General features: G+C 37.8%; 1 protein-coding gene across 12 annotated transcripts in view; it reads left to right on the top strand.

Annotated features, from left to right (window-relative positions):
* VEPH1 (ventricular zone expressed PH domain containing 1) overlaps positions 1-21,305 on the top strand; it is a 379,885-nt gene that overhangs the window by 158,074 nt on the left and 200,506 nt on the right. For all 12 annotated transcript variants that reach the window (XM_021069710.1, XM_021069713.1, XM_021069715.1 and 9 more), the window contains 2 exons: positions 11,691-11,900; positions 12,757-13,154. In XM_021069710.1, the coding sequence (XP_020925369.1) occupies positions 11,691-11,900; positions 12,757-13,154 (608 nt within the window). The remainder of the gene's footprint in view (positions 1-11,690; positions 11,901-12,756; positions 13,155-21,305) is intronic.

Below are 21,305 nucleotides of genomic sequence, written 5' to 3'. Positions count from 1 at the left end.
ACACTCTGATTTAACGGGTCTAGGGTGGAGGCAGAGATTCTGCATCTCCAAGAACCTCCAAGGTTATACTGATTTTGCTGGGACAGCAGCCTTACTTGGAGCAGCAAGGGCAGAGGCTTTAACGCTTTCTTGCTGATCATTTTCCATGACCCATTCTCTCCCTCTCATATTGGTTGGATGAAAATGAACAAATGATTGAGCATCTGTATTAGAAAGTTTACTTCCTCATATCAGAGCTTTTAAACTTTGGTTCTATTTGTAGAGAATTCTCTCTCCATGTCTGCAGTTGCTCATAATTCATACTCGAAGTACAGAGTTTTTTTGTTTGTTTCTTATAATGCGTTTTTTTTTTCCATTATAGCTGGTTTACAGTGTTCTGTCAATTTTCTACTATACAGCAAGGTGACCCAGTAACACATACATGTATACATTCTTTTTTCTCACATTATCATGCTCCATCACAAGTGACCAGACATAGTTTCCATATACAGATTTTTTTTTTAAATCGACCATTTCCATGTTACAATCCTTATATGAGCACACAGTAGGGAGGTTCACTCTCCTGTAATCCACAGTCTTTAGGATGCTACAGAGGTAGGAGGCATTGTGTGGTCCTTCCTGGCTTAGAACAGGAGACTAAACCTTGTCTTCCAGGTTTGGTATCACCTGTACAAGTTGCCTTCTTTCAGTGTCAGATTTCACACTGGGCAGCAGCCACCTCGGGCTTTACTGTTTGATGTTTTTGTGCCCATTCTGTATGGGCTACACTATCACATCCATTGTCTTCTATAATGCTTTTAGCAATCTGGTGATGCAGTATCATTGATCCCATTCTTAGATGACAGAAACGAGAATTTGCCCATCACTAGTAAACGGGAGATTGGAGTCATTCATGAACCTAGGTTTTTTCCCTGAAGGCCAAATTCAGTCTATTTCCCTACCATGCTTTCCTTTTTAAGCCCCTAAAAAGACTCTTATTGTGAGTGAAATAAACAAAGGAGTCATTTCATCTCAGCAAAATTCTACATCCTGATGCCCATGTAACTGGGCACCTGCTGGTCTCTGCTGTTGCCCACTGAGGCGGTCAAAGCAGAAGAGAGTACCAAGAATTTGGACTCAGCATTGCCCTTTCCCTGAGTATTTGTGTATAGCTCTTCCAAAGGCGTTACTCATTTCAGTCCCAAACCAGATGACAGCACTGTAGAGTTGGGGATCATCTCTGTCATTCTTATGATGACTGATGACCCAAGAAATTGCTGAAGAGTAGGGAACAGAATCCTAAGAATTTAAGACTCCTATGTGGATTTGAACCATTATGTTCTCCTACTTCTCTAACAAGCTCCACTCTGCAGGAGTACATATCCTGGACATGGATGGTTCCATAAGCCAAGCTCATCAAAAGTTAACAATATTTTTCTTTGATTTGTTTTTTCTGAGCCAGGAAGAGATTTATAGTCTCATTTCCCAGCTTGGTGAGAGCAATGAGCTACCCAAGGACCAGTTTGTTCTTAAGGGGAGTCCCGCTCACACAAGAGCGAGGTAGTTAGGCCTTCCCCTGCCCCTCCCTGGCATCCCTAGAGGTGCTTTTAAAAACTTTACCTTGGCAACAGACACCAGATTCTGTTCAGACTGGAAATCATCATAGCCTCTTGTAATGTGGTGTGTTGAGTTAAAGCCAAGTTAATATTTAGGGGATTATAGAACTCTGACAAAGAATTCTATAAAGTATCTCTGGAGTTAAAAAGTGACAAATGGAAAAGAAATACCACCCCCGCCCCATGTAAGCTAAAGCCCCTGGCCCCCACTTCCAGCCCATCCCCACAAGTAAATGCACATGGGACCAAACAGCTCCACTGGTACTTTTACATTTGTGATGCATTTCTTTGCTTCAAGAAAGAATCCAGAGTTTATCTCTGTAAAAGAACTTTGTTTTTGAACAAATTTTCTCCTATCTATTTATACTAAATTTAAAAATCATGAGGAGAAAAAATAAAGGAGCAGTGAATGTTTATTATAAACTCAAACTTCTTCTACCATTTTCTAACCTTTCAACCTATTGAAACCCAAACTTGTCCTAATTGCCTGCCAGCAAAATTCTGTGACAGGCCCTGGTGGATTGTTGGGCAGTGACAGAAAGTTCTCTCTGATGTGTCTTATGGCTTTGGCTGCCTTAGCAACTCTTCATTACCACTCCTATGCCGTGACTCCTGTGAAACACAAATCTCCAAATCATAAAAATAAGGAAGATTGTTTATAAGAGAAAGTCTTTGTGGTGAGAATCCTGCTCATCAGCAACTCTTATCAACCTCATATCTAGAGATCACTTTTCTGGCCCAGACATTTTATTGTTGCTTCTTGACTCTTATTTGGTCCTTTTACAAATCCCTCTTTTTATTCCTGCTCTTGCTTCTCTTCACATTTGATGTCTACCAAATGACACCCCCACACCCCCCATGGACCAGGAGAAGTGGCCAGTGCTTGGTGAACGTCTGATAGACCTCTGAAGGGTTTTTTGTTGTTGTTGTGGATGCAGGATGCAGTATGATGTCAGAGATGTAGGTGACCTCAGTTCATTTATTCTGCAAACACATAATGTACCTTGTGAGTGTCAAGCACTGTGCCAGGCAAAGGGGAACAAGAATGAGCATTATAGGTCCATGCCCAAGCAGCATCAGGGATTTACCCAGGAATAGGGTAACAGATCAGACAAATAGAGATACAGGACATTAAGTTAAATTTCAGGTAAAGAACAAATAATTTTTTAGTATAAGGATAATCATTTTCGTATAGTACATTTTTTACTCAGTCCTACTAGAGTCATACCCATACTACAAAAAGCATTTGTTGTTTATCTGAAATTCAAGTTTGGCTGGGTGTCCTGTGTTTTACCTGGTAACCCTGCCCCAGAGGCCCCTGATCTAAATAACCCTCTTGGGTCGGTGAATGTCTAGGAATAACCCATAACTCCTCTCACACCCAGAGTCCCCTAAGAGGGCTTCCATAAGGCAGTCTGAGGGTGAAGGAAGGCATGCTCCCAGGTGCAAGAGCTCTGATTCACTCAAGCCCTGGTGCTTAATAGCCAGCACTTGGTAACTGGAGACAGAGCGGGGGAAGGGAGTTGAGTGACTGTCCTCTCCAGCATTCTCCAGGGGACATTAGTGCCCTCCAGGATATGTCTAGGCCACATCAGTGCCCTCCAAGATATGTCTTGGACAAGATATGTCTAGGCCACATTTCTACATTAACACATCACATATATAGGACAGAGGAATAATAGTAATAACAATTAATAATAATAAGATTTAGCATCTAGTGACTGCCTGTTTTGTGCTAGGAGCAGTGCTTCGTGCCAGTTCTGTCATCTTGGCTTCCCAACAAACCGTGTGAGTTAAGTGGAGTCATTATCTCCATTTTATAAATGGTGAAATTCATTTGAAGTGTTACAAGAAATAAAAGGTCTCCATTAGCAAGAAAAGTTTATTTTAAAAAAAGTCAGAAACTGATCCAATAAAATTATTGAAGGGGATTTATTATAATCATGTCAAATTAGAAGTTTTTTGAAGAAAATTTTATTATTTTAACTGTTGTTATAACCCAGAGCTTTACAGAGAAAGAAAAAACTAGTAAATTCATGAGAAACTATACCTCTGACAACTCATATGTTTTGAAATTTAAAAATTGGTATAATACTCAGAGTTCCTGTCATGGCTCAGTGGTTAATGAACCCCACTAGCATCCATGAGGACGTGGGTTTGATCCCTGGCCTCGCTCAGTGGGTTAAGGATCCAGTGGTGTATGTCGCAGACATGGCTCGGATCCTGCATTCTTGTGGCTGTGGCATAGGTGGGCAGCTACAGCTCTGATTCGACCCCTAGCCTGAGAACCTCCATATGCAGTGGGTGCGGCCCTAAAAAGACAAAAAAAAAATTGTAGAATACTTAATATCCAATATATACATATTGGAATGTACTTTGTACTTTACAAATTTTTAAGTTTTAATAATCCCAACTGTGGAAGTTTCTAAAATAAAGTTTATAAATTTCTCATCTTGAGAGGGTTCATCGAGTCTTTTAAAATTAACCTTTTTAATCATGATTTGCAAAATACCATCCAATGATGGTACTGTCTTAGTTTTGTTTATAATAGGAGTAAAAATTCAGCTTTTAGAATCTTCTGGCTAGACAATGTCAAAACATCCATCTGGTTTGTGGGCAGCCAGTATCTTATATGTGTTAGAAAGGGAAACATGTTCAAGATTAGCATTTATTCCCACATACTGGTTCTTTTTTTTCTCAGTGAATTTTATTACATTTATAGTTGTACAGTGATAATCACAACCAGATTTTATAACACTTCCATCCCAAACCCTCAACCTGTCTCATTTGGAAACCATAACTTTTTCAAAGTCTGTGAGTCAGTATCTCTTTTTTTTAGATTCTGCATGTAAGTGATGTTGGTGTCTCATTGTTTGACTGACTTCACTTAGTATGATAATTTCTAGGTCCATCCATGTTGCTGCAAATGCTGTTATTTCTTTCCTTTTAATGGCTGAGTAATATTCTATTGTGTGTGTGTACCACATATTCTTGATCCTCTCCTCTGTTGGTGGACATTTAGGAGCACTGCAATGAACATTGGCGTACATGTGTCTTTTCAATTTGTGGTTTTCTCTGGATAGATGCCCAGGAGTGGGATTGCTGGATCAAATGGTAATTCTATTTTTAGTTTTCTGAGGAATCTCCATACTGTTTTCCACAGTGGTTGCACAAATTTACAATCCCACTAACAGTGTAATAGGGTTCCCTTTTCTCCTCATCTTCTCCAGCACTTATTGTTTGTAGATTTCTTGATGACAGCCATTCTGGCCAGTGTAAGGTGGTACCACATAGTGGTTTTGATTTGCATTTCTCTAATAATTAGTGATGTTGAATATCTTTTCATGTGTTTTTTGGCCATCTGTATGTCTTCTTTGGAGAATTGTCTGTTTAGATCTTCTGCCCATTTTTTGGTGGGGTTGTTTCTTTTTTTGGTATGGAGCTACAGAAGGTGTTCATAAATTTTGGAGATTACTCCCTAGTCAGTTGCTTCATTTGCAAACATTTTCTCCCATTCTGTGGGTTATCTTTTCATTTTGTTTAGGATTTCCTTTGCTGTGCAGAAACTTTTAAGTTTAATGAAGTCCCATTTGTTTATTTTTGTTTTTATTGTTATTACTCTAGGAGGTGGACCTGAGATGTTGTTGCTGTGGTTTATGTTGGAGACTGTTTTGTCTGTATTTTCCTATAAGAGTTTTCTAGTATCTAGCCTTATATATATAGGTCTTTAATCCATTTTGAGTTTGTTTTTGTCTATGGTGTTAGGGAGTGTTCTAATTTCATTCTTTTATATGTGGCTGACCTGTTTTCCCAGCACCACCTATTGAACAGTCTGTCTTTTCTCCAGTGTATATTCTTGCCTCCTTTGTCATAGATTAGTTGACTGTAGGTGCATGGGTTTAATTCTGGGCTTTTTTTTAATTTATTTTTTTTCCACTGTACAGCATGGGGACCAAGTTACACTTACATGTATACATTTTTCCCCACCCTTTGTTCTGTTGCAATATAAGTATCTAGACATAGTTCTCAATGCTACTCAGCAGGATCTCCTTGTAAATCCATTCTAAGTTGTATCCGATAACCTCAAGCTCCCCATCCCTCCCACTCCCTCCCTTTCACCCCAGGCAGCCACAAGTCTATTCTCCAAGTCCATGATTTTCTTTTCTGTGGAAATGTTCACTTGTGCTGGATATTAGATTCCAGTTATAAGTGATATCATATGGTATTTGTCTTTGTCTTTCTGGCTCATTTAACTCAGTATGAGAGTCTCTAGTTCCATCCATGTTGCTGCAAATGGCATTATGTCATTCTTTTTTATGGCTGAGTAGTATTCCGTTGTGTATATATACCACCTCTTCCGAATCCAATCATCTGTCGATGGACATTTGGGTTGTTTCCATGTCTTGGCTATTGTGAATAGTGCTGCAATGAACGTGCAGGTGCATGTTTCTTTTTCAAGGAAACTTTTGTCCGGATAGATGCCCAAGAGTGGGATTGCGGGGTCATATGGAAGTTCTATGTATAGATTTCTAAGGTATCTCCAAACTATTCTCCATAGTGGCTGTACCAGTTTACATTCCCACCAGCAGTGCAGGAGGGTTCCCTTTTCTCCACAGCCCCTCCAGCACTTGTTATTTGGGGATTTATTAATGATGGCCATTCTGACTGGTGTGAGGTGGTATCTCATGGTAGTTTTGATTTGCATTTCTCTTATAATCAGCGATGTTGAGCATTTTTTCATGTGCTTGTTGGCCATCTGTATATCTTCCTTGGAGAATAGTCTATTCAGGTCTTTAGCCCACTTTTCCATTGGGTTTTTGGCTTTTTTGCTCTTGATTTGTATAAGTTGGTTATATATTCTAGAGATTAAGCCCTTGTCCGTTGCGTCATTTGAAACTACTTTCTCCCATTCTATAAGTTGTCTTTTTGTTGTTTTGGTTTCCTCTTCTGTGCAAAAGCTTTTCAGTTTGATTAGGTCCCATTGGTTTATTTTTGCTCTAATTTCTATTGCTTTGGGAGACTGCCCTGAGAAAATATTCATGATGTTGATGTCAGAGAGTGTTTTGCCTATGTTCTCTTCTAGGAGTTTGATGGTGTCCTGTCTTGTATATAAGTCTTCCAGCCATTTTGAGTTTATTTTTGTGCATGGTGTGAGGGTGTGTTCTAGTTTCATTGCTTTGCATGCAGCTGTCCAGGTTTCCCAGCAATGCTTGCTGAATAGACTTTCCTTTTCCCATTTGATGTTCTTGCCTCCCTTGTCAAAGATTAATTGACCATAGGTGTCAGGGTTTATTTCCGGATTCTCTATTCTGTTCCATTGGTCTGTCTGTCTGTTTTGATACCAGTACCACCCTGTTTTGATGACTGTGGCTTTGTAGTATTTCTTGAAGTCTGGGAGAGTTATGCCTCCTGCTTGGTTTTTGTTTCTCAGGATTGCTTTGGCGATTCTGGGTCTTTTGTGGTTCCATATAAATGTTTGGATTGTTTGTTCTAGTTCTGTGAACAATGTCATGGGTAATTTGATAGGGATTGCATTGAATCTGTAGATTGCTTTGGGTAGTATGGCCATTTTTACAATATTGATTTTCCCAATCCAGGAACATGGAATATCTTTCCATTTCTTTACATCTTCTTTAATTTCTTTGATTAAAGTTTTATAGTTCTCAGTATAAGTCCTTTACCTCCTTGGTCAGGTGTGTTCTGAGATATTTGATTTTTTGGGGTGCAATTTTAAAAGGCATTATATTTTTGTATGCCTTTTCTAATGTTTCATTGCTGGTATACAGAAATGCAACTGACTTCTGAATGTTAATCTTATATCCTGCTATTTTGCTGAATTTATTAATCAGTTCAAGGAGTTTTGGGGTTGAGTCCTTAGGGTTTTCTATGTATAGTATCATGTCATCTGCATACAGTGACAGTTTTATCTCTTCTCTTCCTATATGGATGCCTTTTATTTCTTTTGTTTGTCTAATTGCTGTGACTAAGACTTCCAAAACGATGTTGAAGAGCAGTGGTGAGAGTGGGCATCCCTGTCTTGTTCGAGATTTGAGTGAGAAGGCTTTCAGTTTTTCCCCATTGAGGATTATATTTGCTGTGGGTTTGTCATAAATGGCTTTGATTATGTTCAGGAATGTTCCCTCTATACCCACTTTGGCAAGGGTCGTGATTATGAATGGATGTTGGACTTTGTCAAATGCTTTTTCTGCGTCTATTGAGATGATCATATGGTTTTCGACTTTTCTTTTGTTAATGTGGTGTCTGACATTGATTGATTTGCGTATGTTGAACCATCCTGTGAACCTGGGATGAACCCTACCTGGTCATGGTGTATGATCTTTTTGATATGTTGTTGGATTCGGTTGGCTAAGATTTTGTTGAGAATTTTTGCGTCTATATTCATCAAAGATATTGGCTGATAGTTTTCCTTTTTGGTGGTATCTCTGCCTGGTTTTGGAATGAGGGTGATGGTGGCATCATAGAATGTCTTTGGGAGTGTTCCTTCTTCTTCAATCTTTTGAAAAATTCTAAGGAGGATGGGCACCATGTCCTCTTTATATGTTTGGTAGAATTCGCCTATGAAGCCATCCTGGACTTTTATTTGTATGGGGTGTTTTTATGACATATTCAATATCATTTCTAGTGATTGGTCTGTTCAGTTGGTCTGTTTCTTCTTGCTTCAGTTTTGGCAGGCTGTGAGATTCTAGAATATTGTCCATTTCTTCCAGATTGTCAAATTTGTTGGCATATAGTTGTTCATAGTAATTCTGGGCTTTCTGTCCTGTTCCACTGATCTATATTCCTTTGTGCCAGTACCATACAGTTTTGATGACTGTTCCTTTATAGTATAGTCTGAAGTCAGGGAGCCTGATTCCTCCAGCTCCATTTTTCTTTCTCAGGTTGTCTTTGGCTATTCTGGGTCTTTTGTGCTTCAAACAAACTTTAAAATATTTTGTTCAAGTTCTGTGAAAAATGTCCTTGGTAATTTGATAGGGATTGCATTGACTCTTAGACTGCCTTGGATAGTATAGTCATTTTGATAATATGGACTTTTGCAATCCAGGAGCATGGTATGTCTTTCCATCTATTTGTGTCGTCTTTGATTTCTTTCATGAGTGTCTTATAGTTTTCAGAATATAGGTCTTTTGGCTCTTTAGGTAGGTTTCTTCATAAGTATTTTATTCCTTTGGATGTGATCGTAGGTAGGATTGTTTCCCTAATTTCTCTTTCTGATCTTTCATTGTTAGTGTATAGAAATGCCATCGATTTCTGTGTATTGATTTTGTATCCTGCGACTTTGCCAAAATCATGGATGAGCTCTAACAGTTTTCTGGAAGAGTCTTTAGGATTCTCTAGGTATAGTATCATGTCATCTGCAAATAGTGATAGTTTTACTTCTTCCTTTCCAATTTGGATTCCTTTTAGTTCTTTTACTTCTCTGACTGCCGTGCTAGGACCTCCAAAACTATGTTGAAGAGTAGTGGCAAGAGCAGACATCCTTGTCTTGTTCCTGATCTCAGGGAATTCTTTCAGTTTTTCACCATTGAGAATGGTGTTTGCTGTGGGTTTGTCGTATATGGCCTTTACCATGTTGAGGTAGGTTCCCGTTATGCCCACTTTCTGAAGTGTTTTTATCAGAAATGGGTGTTGGATTTTGTCAAAGGCTTTTTTTTTGCGTCTGTTGAGAGGATCATATGGTTTTTCTTCTTCAGTTTGTTAATGTGGTGTATCACACTGATGAATTTGTAGATATTGAAGAACCCTTGCATCCCTGGGATAAATCCCTCTTGATCATGATGTACAATCCTTTTAATGTATTGTTGGATGCGGTTTGCTAGTATTTTGTTGAGGATTTTTGCATCGATGTTCATCAGTGAAATTGGCCTGTAGTTTTCCTTTTTGTGTGGTGTCTTTGTCTGGTTTTGGTGTCAGGGTGATGGTGGCCTCATAGAATGAGTTTTGGAGTGTTCCTTCCTCTGTAATTTTCCCATATGCTTGTTCTTTAAATTTATTCATGTATATTTCAGTTAAGCATGGGATGGAAAAAAAGTTTTTCATTATGTATGCAAAACCATAGGAAGCCTGTAAAATTTATATTAAAATGCATTTATATTCTCTCAGCAATAGCTTACTACATAGTAATCAATTCTCATCAACTTAATGGATGATCTACTTTCCTTCCCAGTTTTTTTACAATCAGCATACCTCCCTGGGCTGGACTAACAGGAGAATTGCAACCACTGAGGACCCAAAACTGAACCCTCCTTCAAGGTCAGGACCCTTCTCTGGGCCAGCCAGAAAAGCTATAGTATTTCCAGCCCTTCAGCAGTGCCCACCACAGACATGGCCACAGAGTGGGTGGGATATAACTGAAAAAGTAAAAAGTGGAGTTCCTGTCATATCTCAGTGGTTAATGAATCTGACTAGGAACCACGAGGTTGTGGGTTTGATCCCTGGCCTTGTTCAGTGGGTTAAGGATCCGTCATTGCCTGAGCTGTGTGTAGGTCGCAGATGCAGCTCAGATCCCACATTGCTGTGGCTGTGGCATAGCCCGGAAGCTACAGCTCCGATTAGACCTCTAGCCTGGGAACCTCCATATACTATGGGTGCAGCCCTAGAAAAAGACAATCAATCAATCAATCAATCAAATAAAAAATAAAAAGTATCACCAGCTCTTCTTTGTTAGTTTTCCCTAAAAAAGCAGTGCCATTTAAAAAACCAAAAGTGTTTTCTCACCCATACTTAAGAACTTTGCCAGGTTTACCTTGGCCCTTACGGGAAAATAGCCATATATTTGAAAAAGCCAATATTTTTCTGTAAATTTCAGGCCCCTTTCCTCTACTTCTAGGAAAAGTACTAATGAAAACCAGGTAAATTCACACAGACAAACCAATAGAATTATTAAGCCATCTTGGTCAGTGGATTTCAAGGGATTATTAACCCTTATGTTTCTAAGGAAAGAATGAATACTAACCTCATATGATATGACTGATAGTGATTGTTAGAAATTAAAGTTGCTCCAGTCTGGCTCAATATTAGAAGGCAGGTAAGGGAAGGTAAGCGTGTACTACTTTTCTCTAATCATTCAGCACCTCATTGAGCATCAGTGAGCTGTTTCTGCAGTGTCTGTAGGGTCTGACCCTACCTAAGGCACTGTGTTAACCCTTAAAGAATAACAAAGTTATTCTGCAAATAGCCCCTGCCTTACAAGAGGTAAATTTAATGACCCATAGAGTGTTTTATAAATTCTATAATAGAAGGTATTTGAAACTATTATCATTCATGGAAAACCTCTTTCCTCCAATGTATTAAAATTCATAAAGATTTTTCTTACTTCATAAAAGGGAAGAGTCCCACTGATTTCCATAAAATTAACAAAACCATGAGTATACATAGTCCATTTGAAATGTTCTTATTCTAATAATTTCAGTACAAACAGATTAGCACATACAAGTTTTCTAGAAAATGTCTGCCACAAATTCCATATGAAAGCCATGCTTTTGGAGAACTAGATAAGAATATGGTGGATATCCCAGACATGGAGAATAGACTTGTGGTTGCCAAGGTGGATGGGGAGGGAATGGGATGGCCTGGGAGTTTAGGGTTAGTAGATGTTAACTAGTACAGTTAGAATGGATAAGCAGTGAAGTCTTGTATAGCACAGGGAATTATATCTCCTGGGATAGACCATGATGGAAAATAATGTTTAAAAAAGGAATATATATATATTTATGACTGAGTCACTTTACAGCAGAAATTGGCACAACAGTGAAAATCAACTGTAATTTTTTTTAAAAAAGATTGTGGATAACCATAATATCTGCGTTTTATTCTCTGAGCCCTTCCAACACTATTTCTAATACAGAGTTGCTATAAACACTGATATTGCTAAACCTCTGACAGAATACACTAATAGGAGCAATTTCAAAGACGTACGTCCATAATAGTTACTAGTGTATATTTGTTAATGACTAATAAATTGAGCAGGTGCAGGGTTTTTTTCAGCTTTGATTAAGAAGCAGTTAAACAGAGAGTAACACTGTTCTAAAGGGTATATGTGATGAACATCTAATGCAATGATTTTCATTCTTTTAGGAGAAAAACCAGTAATGAAATTGAATTTCTTGAGGAACTGGAAGAAACCAAGTTCACTGTAGATGAAAATGAAGACCATGAAAAGCTCCAAGTTAAAATACAGGCTTTTGAGGACAAAATAACTGCGGAGAACAATACCCCTGGCTCTATCAGACGATATAGTTTGGACCAAGTTTCAAAGGAAGGAAGAAAAGATATTAGATTTAATAGGTATAAATTTTGTTTGGCTGGTTTTAAACATTATGTTCTTCATGTTTGCTATTAGTTTTGTTACCACACTTTTATGAAGTGGTTTTTATATTTATTTATTTATTTATTTTATTTTTGTCTTTTTTTTAGGACTGCACCATGGCATATGGAATTTCCCAGGCTAGGGGTCAAATTAGAGCTGTGGCTGCCAGCCGACACCATAGCTAGCCATGGCAACACAGGATCTGAGCTGTATCTGAGACCTACACCACAGCTCACAGCAACGCTGGATCCTTAACCCAGTGAATGAGGCCAGGGATTGAACCCACATCCTCATACATATTAATCAAGTTCGTTACCACTGAGCCACGATGGGAACTCTTGAAGTGATTTTTAAATACTTTTTACTTACGTCTAAATCCATCCATAATGCTTTTGTTATCCAAAGAGGCTAGTTATATCAAAAGGAGAATACAAATAAAACTCAGAAACCTATGGCTTACTTTTTAAAAAGCACTTCTTAAATACAGATTGCTAATGTTGAGAATGACTGTCTGAAGCTTTTCTTGATTTCTGATGAAAAAGCAGAAGCAAAAGTAGAAAAAAAGAATGTAAATATGTAAGTCTACCATTTCCCAGTCACTTACGCCATGAAGTTGATTTTTAAATCTTTGTTTTGGGAAGTGGCCTAGATCTACAATGCTTTGGCTTATTAGATAACTTGTATGTTTTTATTAAATCTGTTAAAGGCACCAGTTTCCAGTTTCATACTCTAGAGGAAATAACTTTTGCCTTCATGTTATTATTATTTTCCTTGTCAGTAAATTGTAGTTCAACTTCTTTATCTGCCTCAGCCTTCCCTTTGCTTATATTGTAGGTCAAAGAGTTTGGCTTTGCACACTGTGCTTACAAGTGCCTTGAGTTCAGAGGATGGGGATGCTGTAGAGAGTGCAGATACGCCAGCCAGCATCTCTCTTTCAGAAATAGACCCACTTGGCCAAGGACGTGACAGGTCACCCTTTAAGGCAGATGCCGATGGATCACAGCTGGTAAATTCTTCAGTTTCACATCCAAGTATTATGCATATAGAATCTGAGAATTTGCCAGAAATGGTTAAAGAAAACCATCAGGAAGAAACTCCAGAGACAACCACAAGTTCTGTAGAGTACCACGATAAGCTCTACTTGTACTTAAAGGAAAACCTCAGTAAAGTGAAAGCATATGCTTTGGAAATCAGAAAGAAGATTCCAGTCCCTGACCAGTGTACCATTGAAGGTAAGTGACCTGAACTCTCCAAACTTAAGAAATTTCAGACATCACTAGGAAAACAAAAACAAAACAAAACTCAGATAACTTAAATTGTCATACCCCTTCTGAATCTTTTGCAAAATAGATGGTTTGAAAACACCCTCAAATTATTTTAATTGCTTTTTTCCCAAATAAGTTCAATAATCTATTTTATTCCAAATGAATCTACCTAAATCCACCAACTCTGATTTTTTTCAAATCTCAAAACATATTTTTTCTGGTTTCTCATCCCTGGTGTTTAAGAATATTATGGAAATGGATCTATGGCCCCCAAAACAGGCTTTGGGGTAGGTGTCCAGCCAGAGGCATTTTCTATCTACAGCATGCAAGGAAGTTTTAGGCACCATTGAGCTTCAAGAGATTTTCCTTCTATTCATTCAGCATGTACTTATGAAGCAGTTGCTGTATCCCAGGCACTGTGTAAAGGTTCAGATTTGTGGGGGATTCAGCTATGAACCAAACAGATGTGATCCCGACCTCTTGAAAATTAGACTATAGAGAGAAAAGATCAAAACTATAGTCAGAAGGTGATGTAGGCTAGGAGCCTGGTGAGAGTGAGAGTTAGTCAGAAAACAAAGGACAAAGTAAGAAAAGTAAGAAAAGAATGTCAGAGCTGGAATTTCCCTGATGTGCATATTTTAAGGAGGTGCCAAAAAAGCTTAATGAAATCAGAGTTAATAATAATGACGTACCATTTGGAGCTAAGGCAAAAGGAGTAAGTAGTAATATTGATCATGTCTTTATTTATAGTTTTGATATTTTGTTTATTGTGCACTTTTTGTATTAATTTTGATTTTTAAAAATATTATTTATCTTAACTACTAAATTTTCTGGTACTCCCTTAAATTGTGTACCTTAGTCCTGGCCCTGGAACAGAGACATAGGTACTAACATGGCGGAGTGTCCAGGGCAAGCTTACCCTTCTGGTAGTGGGTTACACAGGTTTGAATGGGTGAAGGTACTTAGGGGCTAATTAGATCTTTCGTACAATCACTCTTTTTTTTTATATATAATGATTTTTATTTTTTCCATTATAGCTGGTTTACATCTTCTGTCAATTTTCTACTCACTCTTAAGCAGGAGCCATTTCTTCCCTTGAGATTTGTATATGAAAGTCCTTGCCCACTCTTAGGACATGACGTCTTTCCTCAGACTACATAGAAAAAACCAGGCAACCCATCTTTCAGAAAGAAACACAACTGAAGGATGGCGAATCCAGTTCATATTTATCCACCCACTGACTATCCTCCCTTCTCACATTGAGGTACTGGGAGTGTTTTTCCATATGCTACTTTCTTTTCCCTTCTCCCATTCCAAATCAGTGGAAAGAGTAGATTATTGTGCTAACTAAGGGAAAGGGGTTTAAGCATTTGGTAGTGGCCAATATTATTATTTAGCATGTCTCTGGAGAATCTGACATTTTCATAGATGTTTACCTTAATTTATTGATTATTCTTCTTAAAACTCTTTTTAAAAATAGGAACAATAAAAGTGATATTGCTCATATTCAACATAATTTTGGATAATTAAATATACCAGGACTTGAGAATTGCTAAAATCAATAAATCTCAACACAGACTCTTTACAATTGCTCCTTTCACTAATAATCCAGGTGTTCAATGCACATGTTGGAGAATCTAACGTAAGAGAGATTAAGGGAATTTCTTAGTTTGACAGAGGATGTCTCTAGCAAATATAAATTTGACACATTTTCATTTACTAGAATAGTATTATTTTTTAAGTTTAGCTTAAAACATTAAAGAGGTGCTATATGGTGAGTTTTAATCTTGTGAATATGTGAAATTTAGCAGAGTTACTTCAAGCCTCTAATTGTCTGAAACACAGGATATTTCTTAATGTCTTAAATCATTTTGGGAGCTTGAGAGTTTACCACATGAATTGGGTTTTTCCCTAAAATATTGAATGAGTCCATCAAAAGTTTTTTCTTTTGATGTTCCCTACCAATGACCTAGAACTGAGAATCTATTTTTTTTCTTCTTTTTTTTGGTGGGGGGGGGGGTTGCTGCACCTGTGGCATATGGTAGTTCCCAGGCTAGGGATGGAATTGGAGCTACAGCTGCTGGCCTACACCACAGCCACAGCAATGCAAGATCCGAGCCAAGTCTGCAACCTATACCACAGCTCAAGGCAACACCTGATCCTTAACCTACTGAGCAAGGCCAGGGCTCGAACCTGCAACCTCATGGTTACTAGTTGGATTCATTTCTGCTGAGCCACTACAGAATCTCCCGAGAATGCATTTTTTAAGTTGACATTTTAGACTCATTCATACTTTTGTAATTTCCTGGAAGTTCCTAGGAAATTCCTTCCGCCAAGATATGTGTGAGGGATTGAAGATTTATATGACTCACTATAAATACATCCACCAACGAAGTCCTGGTGCTGACTTCAGGGGACACATTGTTATTATTTCAGAGATTGTGTAAACCACTCAGCAAAAAGCCAGCAGTCATTTGGCCAACACAGTTTTGTTTATTGTCATGAGATCACTCAGCTCGACAATATCATCTTTCTTTCCTTAAAATTTTATTAAAGAAAGGTTTAGGCTTAAAATTTATGTTATGTGTAATGTGTTGTTAGTATAAAAGAGCCATATTTGGTCTTTCTTGCTAAATTAATGCAAAGTAATCAAGAAACAAAAAGAACCATAAAAACCACTTCCACAGTGTTAAAGTTAAAAAGACAAATAGGCCAGCAGGAAATAAGAACAACAACAAACTATTAAGAATAATTTTAGACTGAAGTTACAAGCCCATTCTAAAAGGACATGGCCAAAAATCCTTTAAAGAAGTTCTTTTGGTGTTAGTTTGACTCATATGAAAAACTGATGTTCAACTTCCTTATTTTGACCTACAAAGACATCAGTTTCATATGCTTCAACCTAATGCTTCAGTAAAAAAATACGTTGAAAGAACAGGAGCCTCACTGGCCACTCTACAGCAGAATTCGGTTATGTGGTGAGTCAGGGTCACAAATCGCATTCTTACCCCCCACTCAGCCATCTTATTACTGCGTGATATTGATCACAGTGGGGAAGGCAGTGGGGTGTAAATAGATCACCACAAATCTATCATCATGTCTGGAAAAATTGTCAAACCCCAGGTCTCATTGAAGCTGGGTCAGTGGTTCATTTTGGGTATGAAAGAGCCTGTTATTGCCAAGTCAGTAATTCTTTCCTGGGCTCCACAGGCCACTGGCTTGGGTGCAGGTTTGCCAGCCACTGAAAGTTACATATTCATGCTTAGAGTAATAGTCTGATATCTGCCTGATTATATTTACATACAGGATGAAAGGAATTTAGTTCATCTGCCAAGGGGTATTTAATAAAATCTGAATTACTGATGTTTATGTGAGCAAAAATAATTTAGAGTTTAAAAAAAAAAGCACATGATATTGAAATAAATCATTGAAAATCTGGCCCATCACTGGAGTTCTGTAAAGGATGATAAAAAGCTTAGAAGAACCCATCAATACTGCTTTGGTTCACTTTGAAGTATTTCTTGATTGGGTGAAAATGTATCCCATCTGTAGAGCATATCAGCAAGGCTGACTTGCAGGAAGCTAATTTTAAAGCTGGTAATGTGGTCCTTTCTCTAATAGACCCTCAAGTTGATTTTTCCTGACTTGAACAAAAATGAGAATGTACAAAAATAAAATGTTTCATTGTAAATATCAAGAAGCAAGTGCTGTTTTAATAATTAATTACAAATAAGGCTTCCTTCTTGAAATTTTGCATGTAGTTAAGTCCACCCTCATGCTGGGATGACCAAGAGGACAAAGTCCACACCAGTCCTTTTTCTCCTTAGTTGGTCCAATCTCTGAAGGATAATGATAACATGGATCCACTTAATAATTCTGGAAGAGATTTCTTTCTTTCTTTTTAAAAATAGATGGATTCAATCCTGGGATTAGGGTCATTTATCCATGGGAAGAGTCATAAGATTTACAGGCAGAGAAAAAGCCAGAACCTTTCCCACATAACTTGAAAGGGAAAAATGACCATTAGGAAGATGTTACAAATGTCCTGGAGCCTCACTTCTTTGAAGCAGTTGAACCCTTGTTTGAAGAACACTTGTTAGGGGGAAAAAAATCATAGAGAATTTTTCTTACTGCTTTGAAATTTATCTTGGATTCCCTACTTGCCAGTTCCCATTTCTCCTGAGGGGATGTTAATAGAAGACAGATAAAATGGTGGCTAGATTCTGCCTTCACTTTCTCCTGTCACACATGTCCTGGTTTCTGTCATCTGCATTGCCTAACAGAAACATCCAAATAGGGCTAAAGGAAATCTGCAAGTCCTTTTGAAAAGCTCCCCTCTGATCTCCTCTATCTAATGAACATCAGATCTCTGCCCTTGTTTATCCCTAGTCAAGTGTAGATTTAAGGCCTTCGCTGGTACCATATCACTGGTAAGAATGTTACACATTTAAATCTACAACTTAACTTGTTCCAGAGTTGCACTTGAGGACATCAGATTACTTTAGTCTCATTAATTACATTTTCAAAAGCTCTTCCTTGTTAAAAAAATGAATTTCTTTGGACATCCAAATAAATGACTAATGAAAGATGCCCAAACTGTGCCCTTGGATAGAGGGGTAGATGTTTAGTTACCTGATATTTATCTATAGATGAGATGTATATTCATCCAAGTAGGAAAAGTGAAATTGGTAAGTTCTTGTACACTTGGGCCATTTTAATGGAAATACAAGAGGGATGTAAATGAAATGAGTCATTTAAACCCTTGAAATGGTCAGTCGCCATAATGTAGTGCCCACTTTAGGTACGTGTCTAACAGATCTAAAGGGACCTTGCTAATAAATAAACAGAAGCAAAAGCAAATACTTGAGTTGAGCAAAAAAAAATGCGTAGGAGTGCATTTCAGTATATCTTACCGTAAAAAGTAGCCGCATAAAAAGGAGAAGGAAGAAGAGGAAGAAAAGGAGGAGATAGCTTAGGAACATAAGTAGTCTACCTTGGCTTATTTCATATTCTTAAATATATGCTTCTAAATGTATTGTTTGTAGGAGTTCCTACAGTGGTTTCGGTTGCTGTGGAGGTGTGGGTTTGATCACCTGCCTGGCACAGTGGGTTAGATCCAGCATTGCTCCAGCTGCAGCATAGGTCACAGTTGTGGCTCAGATTCAGTCCCTAGCCAGGGAACTTCCACATGCCGTGGGTGCATGTGGAAATTTATTAAATAAATAAATAAATGTATTATTTGTAAAATAGGAAGCTATATGGCGTTATACTCATGTCTGTAGGAATATTTTTATCTTTTTTTAGGGGAGCTCATATTCAGAAATTATCAGTCATCTATTATTGTTGTTTGGGGATTGTCTTTACTCCAAAGCATATAGTGCTAGACAGATGGTCCTGAGCCACTTACAGTCCCCAGCAGAAGAATACATTCTGATCCAATTTGCCACAAACCAAATTTTAGGAAAGTAAATGTTACTTTTTTATTTACTTTCATTATGACACTAGCAGTCTATGCCCTGTAGGGAAACAAAATTGTCACTGGATATCATCAAATCTCATTTAAAAACTGAGCAAATCTATATTTCTGAGCTCTCTTGGTGATGAAGAGCTGGTAGGCAGGAAACTGCAAAAGAAATTACATGGCTGGGTAAAGGGTTTTGATTTGACAGGGGAAAGGGAATATGGGGTAAAAAGATAGTTTCCTCTTATTTGCTCCACATTAAACATCAAACTTCAGATAATGGAGGATTTAAAAAATTTTCTCCTGAAACATAGGCAATCACAGAGTTGACAATTGGAAGTTTAGGTATTTGATAATTTGGCAGGCACTTATATGTGTTACGGTACATTTTCATAGAGGTGCGTGTTAACAAAGAGCAGATAAGCATGTCTCAAGCACACAGACCCTCATGTCACATATTGGTAAGCCTACTTGGGGACAGTGAAAAAGACTTAAGGACACCAAGGAGTTCTCTTGTGGCACAGCGGGCCAAGGATCTGGCATTGTCTCAGCAGCTTAGGTTGCTGCTATGGCGTGAGTTTGATTCCTGGTCCAGGAACTTCCACATGCCACGGGTGTGGCCAAAAAAAAAAAGAAGGCACAAAGTCCCTGGGTTTCCTCTGTCAAAAGTTTTGCCCTGTTCACATTAGACACCAGTGAGAAATTATAAAAGTATTTTTTTCTTTTCATAAATAAAAGGTTCAGTGGAATTTTAAAATAAATTATTTTATGAAAAATAATGGTTTTTCAGATGAAATATCCACATCAATTATCTAAGCCGTTAAAATATGCCGTCATTTAAATACGCTGCACATGCAAGCAATATAATACCACTGCAGAAACTCGTGAGTATGTTTCTGCTTCTCACATCAAAACCCCAAATTTCTAAGTAGCGTTCTCGGGCTGGCTTTTTTCATTTAGTAATATGTATGCCTTCCTTCATGTCCTTTTGTGGCTTTATAGTGCATTTCTTTTTAGCACTGAATAATATTCCCTTGTTTGGATGTATCTATCATTGTAGTATCATATATAATAGTTTTACTGTGCTAAAAATCCTCTGTGCTCTGCCTATTAATCCCAACTATTCATTCTTCATTCACCCATTAATTCTACAAATATTTTTGTCCTACCATATGCCACCATTGTCCTAGGAACTAGGAAACATTTGTTGAACAAAACAGGTAAATATCCTTGCCTTCACAGAGATCATTCTAGTGGGGAAAAACATAGGATAAATAACAGAAATGATAAAGTATATAGGATGTTGGAAAGTAGTAAGTGCTGCGATAAAAGTAGAAATAGATCTGGCTAAGAAGAACCAAGGCAAAGGAAAGAATTTACATTATCTGTGCATATATGCATGTACAAAGTGGGATAGTTCTAGAAGGACAAACATCAAACTATCACCATTTTTGTTTGAAGAATCAGATTGAACTTGGGAGTGGAGAAAAAGAGGAGAGGGAAGGAGAAACTTGCACATTTTAAAGCAAACATTTCTGCAAGGTTTGGAATTTTGTAACAACAATCTTATAACTGGCTTCAGTAATAAAGAGAGATTCTGATAACTTGGACTGGGATGATAGCTCCAGACTCTAATCAGAGTCTATAGAATTGAGTTGAGCTCTCAGCTCTGCTGTTGGGCAGCTCCAATTCTTCTTAGAGATTACCTCATCTCCTGTGCTACCAATTCTTCACCTTTATCCCAAGAGTGTATTACAAGCTCATGGGTTTTCAACCTGTGCTCCCTGAAGACCATCAGGGGCCCTTCAGAGGGCCCCAAACACCCCCTCCTCCCTCTCTTCCTGCCCTGCAAACAGGGCAGTGCTGATGTAGCTGGTGTTACATCTTGGTCTTCCTGATAGGTATTTAAACCAAGAATTCCACAGCTTAGAGAAACTTAAAAAGCATTCAGCAGCATTATTTTTAAGATCCTTTATGCTCTAAATTAATTAATTTCAAGTGTCTTATGTGAGAGCTGGCATTTGTCATTTGACAGTTTTTTTTCATTATTGAAATATAGTCGATTTACATTGTTGTGTTAGTTTCAGGTGTACAGCAAAGTGATTCAGTGGTATATTCTTTCTCAGATTCTTTTCCATTATGGGTCATTACAAGATATCGAATATAGTTCCCTGTGTTATACAGTAGGTCTTTCTTATTTATCTATTTCATATATAGTAATGTGTATCTGTTAATCCCAAACTCCTAATTTATCCCTCCCCTTACCCTTTCTCCTTTGGTAATCAGAAATTTGTTTTCTGTGTCTATGAGTCTATTTATGTTTTGTAAATAAGCTCATTTGCATCATTTTTAGATTCCACATATCAGTGATATATTCATCTTTCAGCCACATTTTTAATCAGCCCTAAATTTGTTAATTTTATATTTTTAATGTAAAGTTTAAAAAAGCAATTTTACATTAATTTTCTGTCCTTTGTTCAGATATTGCTGTTTGTCAATTTATAATAGTTTGTTGGGAGAAAACAGGCCATATCGTTCAATACTTTTGAGGCTTGTCTCACTATCTGCCCAGATTTATTAGTATCTGTCAAACAACAAATGACCAATCATCATCAGTAAATTAATGCATTGTGCCTGTCCTAGCTGGTCTGTTTCTA

The sequence above is a fragment of the Sus scrofa genome, chromosome 13 (assembly GCF_000003025.6).
Source record: "Sus scrofa isolate TJ Tabasco breed Duroc chromosome 13, Sscrofa11.1, whole genome shotgun sequence".
Classification (NCBI taxonomy): Eukaryota; Metazoa; Chordata; class Mammalia; order Artiodactyla; family Suidae; genus Sus; species Sus scrofa.
This window is presented reverse-complemented; position numbering and strand designations above follow the sequence as displayed.